General features: G+C 38.2%; 2 protein-coding genes across 3 annotated transcripts in view; one reads left to right on the top strand and one right to left on the bottom strand.

Annotated features, from left to right (window-relative positions):
- The window catches only part of LOC145664928 (uncharacterized), a 28,366-nt gene extending 19,419 nt beyond the window's left edge, over positions 1–8,947 (top strand). Inside the window, exons 2-4 of the mRNA XM_081732034.1 lie at positions 1,583–1,887; positions 5,358–5,516; positions 8,857–8,947. Of these exons, the coding sequence (XP_081588160.1) occupies positions 1,603–1,887; positions 5,358–5,516; positions 8,857–8,868 (456 nt within the window). The 5' untranslated portion in view covers positions 1,583–1,602 and the 3' untranslated portion in view covers positions 8,869–8,947. The remainder of the gene's footprint in view (positions 1–1,582; positions 1,888–5,357; positions 5,517–8,856) is intronic.
- Adsl (adenylosuccinate lyase) overlaps positions 1–12,811 on the bottom strand; it is a 647,432-nt gene that overhangs the window by 139,127 nt on the left and 495,494 nt on the right. The window lies entirely within an intron of this gene.

A 12,811-nucleotide genomic window follows, 5' to 3' on the forward strand; every position in this document is an offset into this window, starting at 1 on the left:
CATACTTTGTAAAGCAGTTGTGCATTTGATCCATTGTGAGTTATTGATATTTGTTTTTGTAGGTCAATATTAATTTTTTGTTTACTATCTTGAATAATGTTTAAAAGGCGAGGAAACTAAGAATTTTGTTGTATACTTTTGGAGTTAAAGATCAGTTTTCAATAGGATTAATCTGGCACAATTACCGTTTCTGTATCACTATATGAACAGTGACATGAGACAAAAAATCTACTTTTTTAGGGAATTTCCCGAAAAATCCCTCTAGAATTTCCCTCTTATAAAAATGGCGGACATGGTGTATACATCATTGTAAAGTATGTTTCATTACAAATCCAATGAAGTATAAACCTTGCTTATATTGTAATTCCCGTGGAAGTTACATGTGATTTTTTTGCACCTATTGTATAGGTAAAATGGACAGTACACATATATATTTAGATAAATATATTTATTTCTCAATGAAGAATGATGCGACTCAGATGAAACTTACAGGGTTTACTAAGTATAAATCAAGCTAACCTAGAATATAATTTGTACGTTTATATGCCTAAGGGTACCCGAGCTAGAGGTACAAAAATGAAGAAAAGGGAAATTTTGGGGGAAATTTCCCGAAAATCCCTCTGTCACGGGAAAACTGCAATCCGTTTTTTTCTCTATCACGCACAGATTCGAATTCAGCGGCCAAAGTTCCTTAAAGATTAGCATTCTTCTTTCATGTGGCAAAAACCTTGTTGACTAGTGTTATTAACCGGTCGTAACTGTAGGTGATATACAGTATATGAGGCGTACCGTTTTTTGTTTTTTTAAGTTGAAGATGATATTTTTGCTTATTGATCCATACATTGCGTTTTAATATATGTCACACAACGTTTGCAACAATATGTGTTTGTGATTCATATTATCTAATTTGTTTTTCTATAGCACTTTTGGACAGAATATAACATTGTATTTTTGTTCACATAATACGTCACGTCTCTGTTCACGTCTCTGTTCCTTTGGCAATGTAATTAATACATTTTATATCACCTTTTCTCATTTTCTACGAACTAACGACGTGATATATGAGCATGTAATATCATACAATTTTGTTCTTTGTTTCAATGGCGTTTGTTATTCCTTAAGCTCCTTCTTTTTCTGGCCCCCGGGTAAATGTTACGCCACTTACCTTAGCATTCAACACCACTTTTATTTCACCCTGGTTACATCTTTTGTAACGTTTCAATGCAATTTTCAAACATATTCAAACATTTTCAAACAAACTCGCAACATAGGCGAAAATTCGCAAAATATCGGAGCACCAACCGTCCCCTTATTCCTCTATTATCTCCGAAACGGTTGAGATCGAGGGTTTTTCCCTCTAATGGGTTTAATTGTGTACACAAACACTTGCGCATAAACTCGTCCACAATTTCGTGTCGCACTTAAATCGGTTTCCTCGTTAATAAGACGGACAAATGGAAATAGCTATTAAATACGTTCTATAAAATACTTTCTATACGTATGGATAGTATAGTTTGGAAGTCTGAAAAATGATGTCCAGTTATTTTTTTTTTTTAACTTATTGGGATTATTTTTCCTGCAGGTAAAAAGTGAACACTAAGTATGACTAAACGGAAAACGCAAAGAAAAGCTAGAGAATACAGAGAAAATCCAGAGCAACGCAGCATAAAAGAGAAGGTGGAAGAAGAAATAGCAATACCAGAAATTTCCTACGCAGACCCTACCAAAAAGTCTCGAATCATAAATGTGCCCCAAATTAAAAGGAACTCACGGGGTTCGAGACAATTGAGACCGAGTCTTGAGCCACCGAATGTATCACCAATGACTGTGCTCGTTGATCCACAGCCACCATCCAAATCTCTTTTTGTTCTGAAGATACTTCAAATGGTAAGTAGTTAAAACTTTATCGTTAGGTTGAACCTTTCGTAGCGTATGATGTCAGGGGAACTTCTAGTTGTAGTTTCCTGTGGGTAATTCTGTAATCAAATCCAACATGCCAGCAGCTCTGGAAACAAATTACAGGATTATTTTCTGACTGCAGGTAACCTGGAGAACAGAATAGATAACTGTCGTATACAGGGTGTTTCAAAACAACACCGACAACGTTTGGGAAGTGATTCCTGACTCCAAGATAAGACACAAATGTTTGCTTTCGGAGTTAAAGACTGACGAAAACATTAAAATAAATAAACTTTAAAGCTCCAATACTATGGGACCTACCATAGTCGGGTCATGATTTCACTTAGGAACTAGTATGTTCTCTATCAAACTATTGATGTTTCAGAATCCTGCGGTACTTCCGTAACAATTTTTATAGAGGTAGTTAGTGAGTACTTCAAATTATATGCTCTTAGACAAACTTCCTCTATAAAAATTGTTGCGTGAGTACTGTAGGATTCTGAAACATGTATTTTTGGATAGTGCACACATTAATTTCTAAGTGATGTCTTGACCTGACTACGGTAGGTCCCATAATATTGGAGCTATTTATCTTTAAAGTTCATTTTTTCATGTTTTCGGCAACCTATAACTCCGAAAGGAAGCATTTGTGCACCCAGGTTGGTCTATACTTTTTGTTTTATCTTGGTGCCGGAATCAGTCCCAAACTTTGTCGGTATTGTTTTGAAACATCCTGTATAATATTGATGAAAGATGGCTGGTAATATTGGCTCAGTGGTAGAGCGTTCACCTCTGGTCTTTGGGGTCCCGGGTTCAAACCCTGCTCCCGGCAAGTGAACTTTGTGGTGGACACACACCGTGTGCGTGGGTTTTTCGGGGTTCTCCCGTTTCCTCCCACTTTCCTCATTCCACCATTTCACTCATCTCTCATCATCACCGTGTCCTTTAGCAAAACCGGCATAACCGTGGGACGTAAAACTCAAAAATTTCATTTCATTTTTGGCTGGTAATATTATAAGTATTCAGACACTACCGACAGGTACACTACAGACACAATTTTACACTCCATTATTATGCCTTATAGACTATAGAAGAAGAATGACTAATGAAATTGAAAGATGGTAGGAAAATTGCTGGAATGATAATGGAGGAAGAGGCGGAAGAGCTCAAAAAAAAAAAAAAATCTGATGGACACAGTGTTGCCCATCACAAATTTTCAAAGCCTGTGATCGAACAAGGTCACATTGGGCCAGATGTAAGCGCTCTACGACTTACTGAACCATCGTTCCAAGAGATATATATTCTTCTCAATACAATCTATCAACGCACTTGAGTATCTTCTCGCTTAATTTTTGTTCAAGCCCTCAAATACGCTTTCTTTCTCCCAAACGATGTTCTTTCAAATCAACTTCTCTTCTTGTGTTTAATCACTTCCAAATTTGTAACTTTCTTGCTAACAAAGGGGGGGGGGGGCACAGTGGCTCAGTGGTAGAGCACTCACTAATGGTGTGTGAGGTTCCTGGTTCGATCCCCGGCCAAGTAAGTCTGTGGTGGACAACACCGTGTTCTGTGGGTTTTCTCCCACCTTCTCATTCCCCCAATTCTTCCATCATTTTCTGACCTCCTGAGTTTTTACTATTCACACTTCATTTATTTATTTCTTATTCCATTATTTCACCTGTGTTAGTTAATAGAAAAGGTTGATGGAACTGTTGACCTTTGGTTTTATCTACTTCATTTGTCATCAACTATTTTCCTCGATTATATCGGGTGGACGATTGACTTGTTGGTTTACGTAAGAAAACAGAGAAGTTTGATATTCGGCTATTCGAAACAAAATTTACAATTTTTACTTGATATATAGCCAAGTTAACGGTTTAGATACAAATATTGGGATTCTGCAGGTAATAATCTATAGTTATTTTATGATAGAAAAAAAAAGACTTCATGAAGTTTCATGTTTAGATCTGAATTCACGAAAATAGTGTTCTTCGAAGTGAAACTTCAATGGCCAAGTGAACTTTGTGGTGGACAAACACCGTGCTCGTGGGTTTTCTCGGGGTTCTCCCGTTTCCTCCCACTTTATTCATTCCACCATTTCACTCATCTCTCATTATCACCGTCTCCTTTAGCCTAACCGGCATAACCGTGGGACGTAAAACTCAAAGATTTCATTTTCATTTTGAAACTTCAATGATCAGTGTTGCGTACTATACAAGGTATCGGTGTGGTAACAAATATATTTGTATTGAATTCTCGAAAAATACACGTTCAAGACTTTCTGTAAAACTGGAAGGTAAATATGTTCATTATCTACTGTATACTGATTAAATGAAATAAAATGTAAATAGCAGGTTACTCATATATCTCTTCTGCAAATGAAAGCAATAAAGCACTAGTGATGAGCGCAAGAGTCTTGGTCTTGCAGTTTTTGCAAGAGTCTTGCATGCAAGACCAAGACCAAGACCAAGACCAGGGGTGCAAGATCAAGACCAAGACCAAGACCAGGGGTGCAAGATCAATACCAAGACCAAGACCATACCTGGAAGACCAAGACCAAGACTCTTGCGCAAGAGTCTTGCACAAGTACCGGGACTACTTGATTTATTTTATATAATGTAAAAAAGGAGATGGATTTCTTGGCTTCAGTAAAAATGCTCCTGGAGTGAATGTGTTCCCAGTAGTTTATGCAATCCGTGTGAGTCGATCTGCCACTGGAGCTTATAGCAACAGTGTGTCGTTTTCTGAATTGCTTGTTCACGTTTTCTGTATAAAGCACTAAAATTCCTGTGTTGTTTATTACTTTAATGTTTGGCCACGCTTATGCCTTTGATTTCCAATTTAGTAATTTTACGCTAATATTGAACAAAAAGATTGAAAATATCTTGGATAACAGGGATGTGAACGTGACGAGACGAGACAGAATTTTCGACAAAATTCGAGTCGAGACATAACTTTTACAGAACATTTTCGAGACGAGACAGCCTCAAATCTTGTCTCGTGCGTATCCCTATTTGATAATAATATTTCCTCGTGTTGAAACCTTCAAAAAGTTCCAATATATACAGTGGCGGATCTATCCGGGGGCCGGGGAGCCTAGGTCCCACAGTTTTTTGAGTGTCAAAAATAACTGAACCTGTTATTTATATATTTTTGAAAGTTTATATTAAAATCATGATACACTTATCGTAGTCTGCCTTCTGGCTGATCCCCCAGTTTTTACATTCTAGATCCACCTCTGAATATATAAAGAATGAGCAATTTGGATTTAAAAAAATAAATTACAGGTTATGTTTATTTACCGGCATGTATTACCTCTCACAGAATCTTGACTCAAATTTTAAATCATTTGCTACAAGAAATTGTCAAAAATCCAAATTAAGTTTATTAACTAATATCTAATTTTATTCCATACAATGTATATGTTGTTTTGACTTTTTTTTTTTTTTTTTTAACAGATACTGGCTGCCTGTACTCTTTTAATTCATTTGATCTTCCCCTTGAGACAATTTGAAATGAAACGGCGATTTACGCTTGGAGTCTTTGGAACCTTCTTCATTGTACCAGTGGTCAGTGTAGTGGGAATAGGAACAAAAGAATATATTCCTTACTTTATTGTAAGTACAACAAGTGATAATTATTGGCCAATATAGGGTGTTTCAAAAAGTACACGGCAAAACTACGACTAAAATGGATGCCTCACATTTAAATAAGAATAAGTTACTTCAACAAATGCTTTGATTTCAGAGATGAAGGTGTTGTGGAAGATATTTTGCTGATGTTGAGCTTCTGTCATCTTTTAACACAATCTTATAGTCAGGGTTCGAATTAATCTGTTTTACGAGGAGGGGATTTCCAGATATACAGTATATCCGAAACTTTTTTTTTTAAACACAGTGATGTATATGGAATAGGGAAATATTTCCCTGACAAGGAAGAAATTCTTTGACGAGCCGGGAAAATTACAGGGGATATTCCTGTCACCCTCTCGTTGATTCGATTGCGTGTTGTTTGCCACGACTCGATTTTTGTATTGTTTGCCATGGTATTGTTCTCTCTAGCTTATCGTATATCACAATAGTGAAGATTTAAACAAAATCTATTCATATGCTGAGAGTTGCCAGTTGACCATATTATAACAATAAAATCTATTATATTTATAAACATAATGCATACAATATAAACTATCCAGGCATTATTGGGTTACTGCGCTATCGGCTGTTAAGGCCACAATTAAATTTATTCAAGATAAATTCAAGCACCCGAGGTAATAATTTGTTTGCTTAGAAACTCTCCAAATGCATTTTCAAAAATAATATTAATATGGCATACAATTTATGTTTGTGTTCGACTGTATAGTCAACATTAAATCTAGGCATATCATCAGGATCACCCGGGAAATCGAACCTTCCGGAGGGAGTGCAATATTATCTTTTTAAATATTTCATACCAGAGGCGTCATTTCAGACTTTGCTTGGGAGGGGGGACAGGAGCACCACCGACATAAGAATTTCACGTTTTGATCTAATATATTAGTAGACAATTGATTAAAGTATATCCATTCCTGAAACTCTTGGGGGCAATTGCCCCCTCCTGCCCTCCCTAAATGACGTCCCTGTTTCATGTTCTTTCTGGAGATCAAATTACACTATTTTTCATTCTTTCTTATCATTATCATATCCTTTAGTTTACACGACATAACCATGAGACGTAAAATTGAAACATTTCATTTAATTTTTCTTAAGTATATAAATTCTAGAGGCCTTATGCAGAGTCGTTTTGACGCATGATTAGTGTCATACTAAAGAGTTCGACTAACGTATGTTTCGTGCAGTAGTCAGGTCTTTAGTATGACGCTAATCATATGTCAAAACGACTCCGCAGAAGGCGGTAGTTATTTAGTCGCGTAACATAGCGAAAACAAAACATTATATAAACATCAAACGATATTAAGAACTTCGTTAAAAGAAAAAATGCAATTATATCAATTTACTAAGCTATTGCGATATTACTGATGTTTTGTGTTCATTTGTTTGAAACTTCTCTTTCAGTAGCGAATCTAATGAAACCTCTCTCGTCTCAAAGGAGAGAACATTTACCATTTGTTCTACAGGATCGAAAAACAGAGGTGCCTGGCAACCCTTCTTTTTACTCAAGGTGTGTGTGAATTTTCACGATAATGGGATCTGATAAGATCGGAATGCAAATACTGTGGCAAAATCGTGGCAAACAACACGAAAACCGAGTCGTGGCAAACAACACGTCACCATTGATTCGAACCCTGCTTATAGTCCCTTTATTGTCGTATCGAAACATTTTTTTTTTTTTTAAGTTAGCACGCCATACATTGAGAATATTCATAAATGTTCGTAGAAAGGGAAAAAGGAGCCAAAAACTGAAATATTAAAATCAAAGAAGACCAATTTTCTGAAAACAGTAGACTCTGTTAAAACGACTACCACGGGAACGGACTCTGGTCGGATGACTAAAAAGTCGGTTAAAACGAAAATCACTATCTCACAGCTCTTAAATTATATATCATCTCTATAATTGTTAATAAGGCTTACAGGATTATAGTTCAATTAATTTAAGTTACCAAAATCAGAAGTTTTGACTACATGCTGCTCCAGTGAGACTCAGTTGTACGAAATACTATATATTGTAAATAGCACAGTGGATTATCACACAAAACACCCACGCTTATTTACGGTGTATGTGTATTGATGGAAGAAAAACCACAAAACTGAAAAAAAAAAATCAAATTGAGTATACAATACTGAATGAAATACACTACTGTACTTTATAAACATATTTACTAAACGAAGTAAAACACATTTGGACTTAAAAACATTTAAAAAAATAACTTTAAAAAATATGTGATTGGTAGAATTGTATATTGTGAAACTCAGAAAGTAAAAACGGAAATAAGTATTTTAACTTTATCGAAATCTATATGTTTATTTAACGCACGTAGATTTATTAGTTTTGGGGCCGCGGTGGCTCAGTGGTAGAGCGTTCACCTCTGGTGCTTGGGGTCCCGGGTTCGATCCCAGCTCCCACCAAGTGAACTTTGTGGTGTACAAACACAGTGTGCGTGGGTTTTCTCGGGGTTCTCCCGTTTCCTCCCACTTTCTTCATTCCACCATATCACTCATCATCACCGTCTCCTTTAGCCTAACCGGCCTAACCGTGGGACGTAAAACTCGACGATTTCATTTCATTTTTTTAATTAGTTTTGTATTTTTGGTATCCACTTAATAACTTGTCCAGACAAGCCGGAAATGAACAGTGATATGTCTACATATGTGAATTCTGTTCCATTGTGTAACTTCCGTAACCATGTAAACCTATGTATGCAACAAATTGAAACAAACTGTTTAAGAGTTTCTTAGCTACATTATGCTGATCAACGTATTTCTCTTAAACTGAAACTTTTCAGCACACTTCGAGATTTTGGATTTGAGACACCACAAGTAATACTTTTTTCTACGTTTCAGTACTATCTCTTCCGTGGTGTATAAACTGAAGATTTTCTAGTTTTATTCATTCGCTTTCTAGTATAGTCACCCGTAATTAGCTGACCAATACCTTTCAGAGATATACAGCCTAATCCACCATGCTCTGATCTCAATCTATCCTCTGAGATAACATTTTCATTTACCATCTATCCTCATTCTAAGTTCTACAGGATACGTAGTAGAGATTTCGCATTTAGTCTCATTCAGAGATATACAAGAACAAACCGTTTCCAGGTTCATAAAAGGGAAACTATCTACAGCATCAAGCAGGGCCGGATTAATCCATCTGGAGGCCTGGTGCTAGAAAAAATATGTGGCCCCTGCTGACTTCGCCTAATACATTTCTGTGGAAGTATAGGAACGTTAAGGGACTATGTTTTATATTTTTGGTATATTTTGTCGTATGATGATGATTGTATCTTTGTATGATTCTTTTTAGACAGCCAGCTGAGATTTTGATCAGAGTGGAGGCCCGGGGCTACAACTCCCCTAAGCCCCTCCCTTAATGCGGCCCTGACATCAACAGCAGGTTAGTCAGAGAGAAATGTGTTTCTGGCATATACAAATTCCCTACACCACATCAAACACTCTACACTTCCTAAATGTTCATGCTAACACCACAGTGAAAGGCTATAAAAGTCGGATGTAAAACATACTTCTGTGTGAAGCAATTCATTTCAGCTAAAAGACTTTTTAAGATTACCAATACGAGATTGGTTAAGTACGGGTGTCTTGACGGCACTGAATATTGTAGTACCTAAATTTAAGCTCTACTTTTATCCCTACAACAGTGCCATTAAGGCACAGCGGCGCCGACTTCTTAAAATTTATGTGGGTGCATATCAATGGCGGGACGTGTTAGCCTGTTTCCAGGAAAGCCTCGAGTTTTGATTGATTTTAGTTAAAATCTTGTATAAACACTGTCATAAAGGGCTGTACTGTGATAAAGTAAAATATGCCGGTACTATAAGGATAAGTTGGGGGCTTCCCTAGCTAAGTCGGTAACACGGCTGACTTAAACGCAAGAGAAACGGGTTCATACCCGGATCTAAACTTAAAATCTTGTAGGTGCCGAAGCCCTGGAGCACCCACGTAGTTGCCGCGCATGTTAAGGCATATCAGCAATATTTTGTGGAGCACCGACGTAACTGATATCGAAAATGACTCATTTCTTGGAAGGTGGGTAGTTAAAGAGAAGTCAGGTAAGAGTGAGTCCACTGTATTTACATCTAACAAAACTGTTAGTGTAATTGTGCGGCCAAACAGTACAGTATCATTTATAAGACATTTAGCCCAAAAATACTAATAATTATTGTCTTCCTTAAATTACAAATGGACGGAATTACGAAAGTGCATGCCGAAATATATGAAGCCATGCATGTCGAAATATGATGATGTTTGATTGTTACGATTTAGTCGACTACACCGCCAACAGATGGTGCCGAAGTACATTCTGCATATGGGAGATCGAAGTACTACGAACACTTACATCACTTCTGATTTTAAGTTGTTTACAGGGTTTGTATGATAAGTAATGAGACCAGGTCTGGAAACATTGTTTTATTGATCTGATCTGTACAGGGACTTAAAAGCTTTCGAAGTACTCTCCTCTTGCGTCGATGCACTTCTGCAATCGATGTTTCCACGCTGCAAACGCCCCCTGGAAGTCAGCAGCCGGCATGTCCTTTAGAAATGTGGTCACGGCTGCTTGGATGGCTGTGACGTCTGCAAAACGGGTTCCTTTCAAGCGTGGCTTCAGCTTCGGGAAGAGGAAGAAGTCGGCCGGGCTCACATCTGGGCTGTAGGGTGGTTGTGGAAGGACTTCCACCCCAATCCGGGTCAAAAAGGAGGTCACTAAGAAGGCGGTGTGGGCAGGGGCATTGTCGTGATGCAACTTCCACCGGCTAGCGATCGCCGGTCTTTTCCGCTTGACGCTCCTGTGCAGTCTCTCAAGGACTTGTTTGTAGAAGGCGGCGTTGACGGCTTGTCCTTGGGGTACAAACTCCTTGTGGACCACCCCCACATTGTCAAAAAAAACAATCAACATTGTTTTCACCTTTGACTTCGACATTCTGGCCTTCTTGGGGCGCGGGGACGCAGGAGTGTGCCACTCCGCGCTTTGACGTTTCGTTTCAGGGTCGTACTGGAACACCCACGACTCGTCACCTGTTATGACGTCATCTTCAAAGTTAGGGTCACTGTTCATGAGGTTCAACAGTTCCTGACAACAATCAACACGTCGTTGCTTTTGTTCGTCAGTCAACACTCGCGGCACCAGTTTCGCACAGATTTTTCTCATTCCCAATTGTTCCGTCACAATCTTGTGCACTGTTGTGTGGTTCATATCGAGTTCATCAGCAATCAATCTCAACGATAATCGACGGTCTGAGTTCAGGAGATCCCTCACTTTTGCCACAGTTTCGTCCGTAGTCACTGTTGTCGGGCGTCCAGCCCTCTCCAGATCCTCAACGCTTTCCCGGCCGTTCCGGAACGCACTGTGCCAACGAAACACCTGGGCTTTGGATAGGGCTTCCTCTTTGTAGGCCTCCGTGATGAGAGAAAGCGTCTGAGTAGCCGTTTTCCCCAGGCGAACGCAAAATTTGATCGCATAACGCTGTTCGATGGAACCCTCCATGTTTGTTGATTTTCCGCCGTGACAAGAATGTTCACAAGGGCTTTGTCCAAGGCTTGTCCGCGCTCCACTAAGGCTCGGAGCCAACTGACTAGTGATGGGCACTATCGAATGAATACTATCGAATTATTCGATAGTTTTGTACTATCGAATGTATTCGATAGGCCCTACAGACTATCGAATGATTTTTTTTCTTTGTAGAGGCAAACACTTGAGCTTAACTATTTGACAGGCTCTTTCGTTCTCCAGTCCAGACTATCGATAGTTTACCGTTAGGCGGCCCTGCTGCTTTGCTGTATGTTGAAAGGGAGAAACCAGAAGTGTTATTACCCCCTATTCCGGCCACGTGAATGTTTCTGAACAGCAGCGAGTGAATTCCAGCCTGTTGAAATGTTTCGTACTATAGATAGTTATATTAAGACTTCAGGAGCCGTAGTGTCTTTCTATGAGGCCCTGAAGAAGGCTTAATATCACTACTAGCTTTTCGCTACCGAATGAATTTCAACCAATAGTAGACTGTTAAAAACTATCGAATGAATTTCAGCCAATGGCAGGCAACGGAGAATTGAGGAAAGAAGTGACTGCATACATATGTTCATTTTACAACGTTATGGTGTCACCAGAGGAGAGAGGGGAGCGTATAATTCCCCTTCAAGTTCCATTTCGAGGGGTATTGCATCCCGAAAAGAGATGCCCCGATCTAAGAGGAGAGTTAATTTACCCTACGTGGACAACTGTCATCTAATCTCAGCAATTTTCAAGCGCGCACCAGTTATGATAAAGATAAAATATATGTAGTATATGCTGCGAAGAGGAAAATCTTGTGATTTTACTTACCGTAATTAAAATTTTGAAAATACTAATCTTTCTTTCTTGTGACAATATTATAATTTCATAATTGGACTGAAAATATTTATAGGTTCTTAACTTAGTGATGTTTAAAATAGGTTTTTTAAAGAATTTAAGGTAGAAATGAAATCTAATTTAATGCTCAACAGTTATGCCTTTAAATGAAAATTCTTTTTTTTTTTTTATTAGTATTATGAGATAAGGGGAAGGTTGGTTAGCGCAAGGGACATTATGATACCAGTGGCTTGAGGACACTTTCTGACTGGAATACACAGTCATCATATTAGTATTTTTAGGCACTGGCGCAAATCCTGGGGGAATGAAGGGGACATGTCCCCCCAATAATTCGATTTGAAATGTGCTTTTTCGGGAGAAATGTGATGATTTTTGTCCGACTTCCTTTCAGTGTTGAAGACAACTCTGCTCCCCTGATCCTCTACAGCAGTGGTTCTCAAACTTTCCGATAACGCGGACCCCCTGTTCATTTGGAAAGTGAGCTGCGGACCCCCTTGCAATGCTAATTTGAAATTTCACATGCTATTAAAATATACTAATTAGAATTATTACTGACAAGAAAAATAATGGAATAAGTAATTTATTCTAAAGATACATGATTGTTTCCTAGTGAACGAAATTTCAATTGAAAATACAGTAACTTTCAAGACTAAAAGTCATTTTTTTAAAAAAAGGAAATTCACTTGATAAACAACGTTCTCAAATCTGTGGGGTCACTAATGTGAGAAATGAAATTCTTTGTGTTTCTCTATAATTGCATTGAAATGTGGAATAATTTTTGTTACCACCAATCTTAGGTCCGATTCCATTATTAAGACGATTTCGCTTTAAAGCTGTAATACTGCAAAGAGCAGGAAAGGTCTGCTTGCATAAGTAAGTGGTAGGGAAAGACATCAAA

The sequence above is a fragment of the Thermobia domestica genome, chromosome 11, assembly GCF_964235325.1.
Source record: "Thermobia domestica chromosome 11, izTheDome1.hap1.1, whole genome shotgun sequence".
In the NCBI taxonomy this organism is placed as follows: domain Eukaryota; kingdom Metazoa; phylum Arthropoda; class Insecta; order Zygentoma; family Lepismatidae; genus Thermobia; species Thermobia domestica.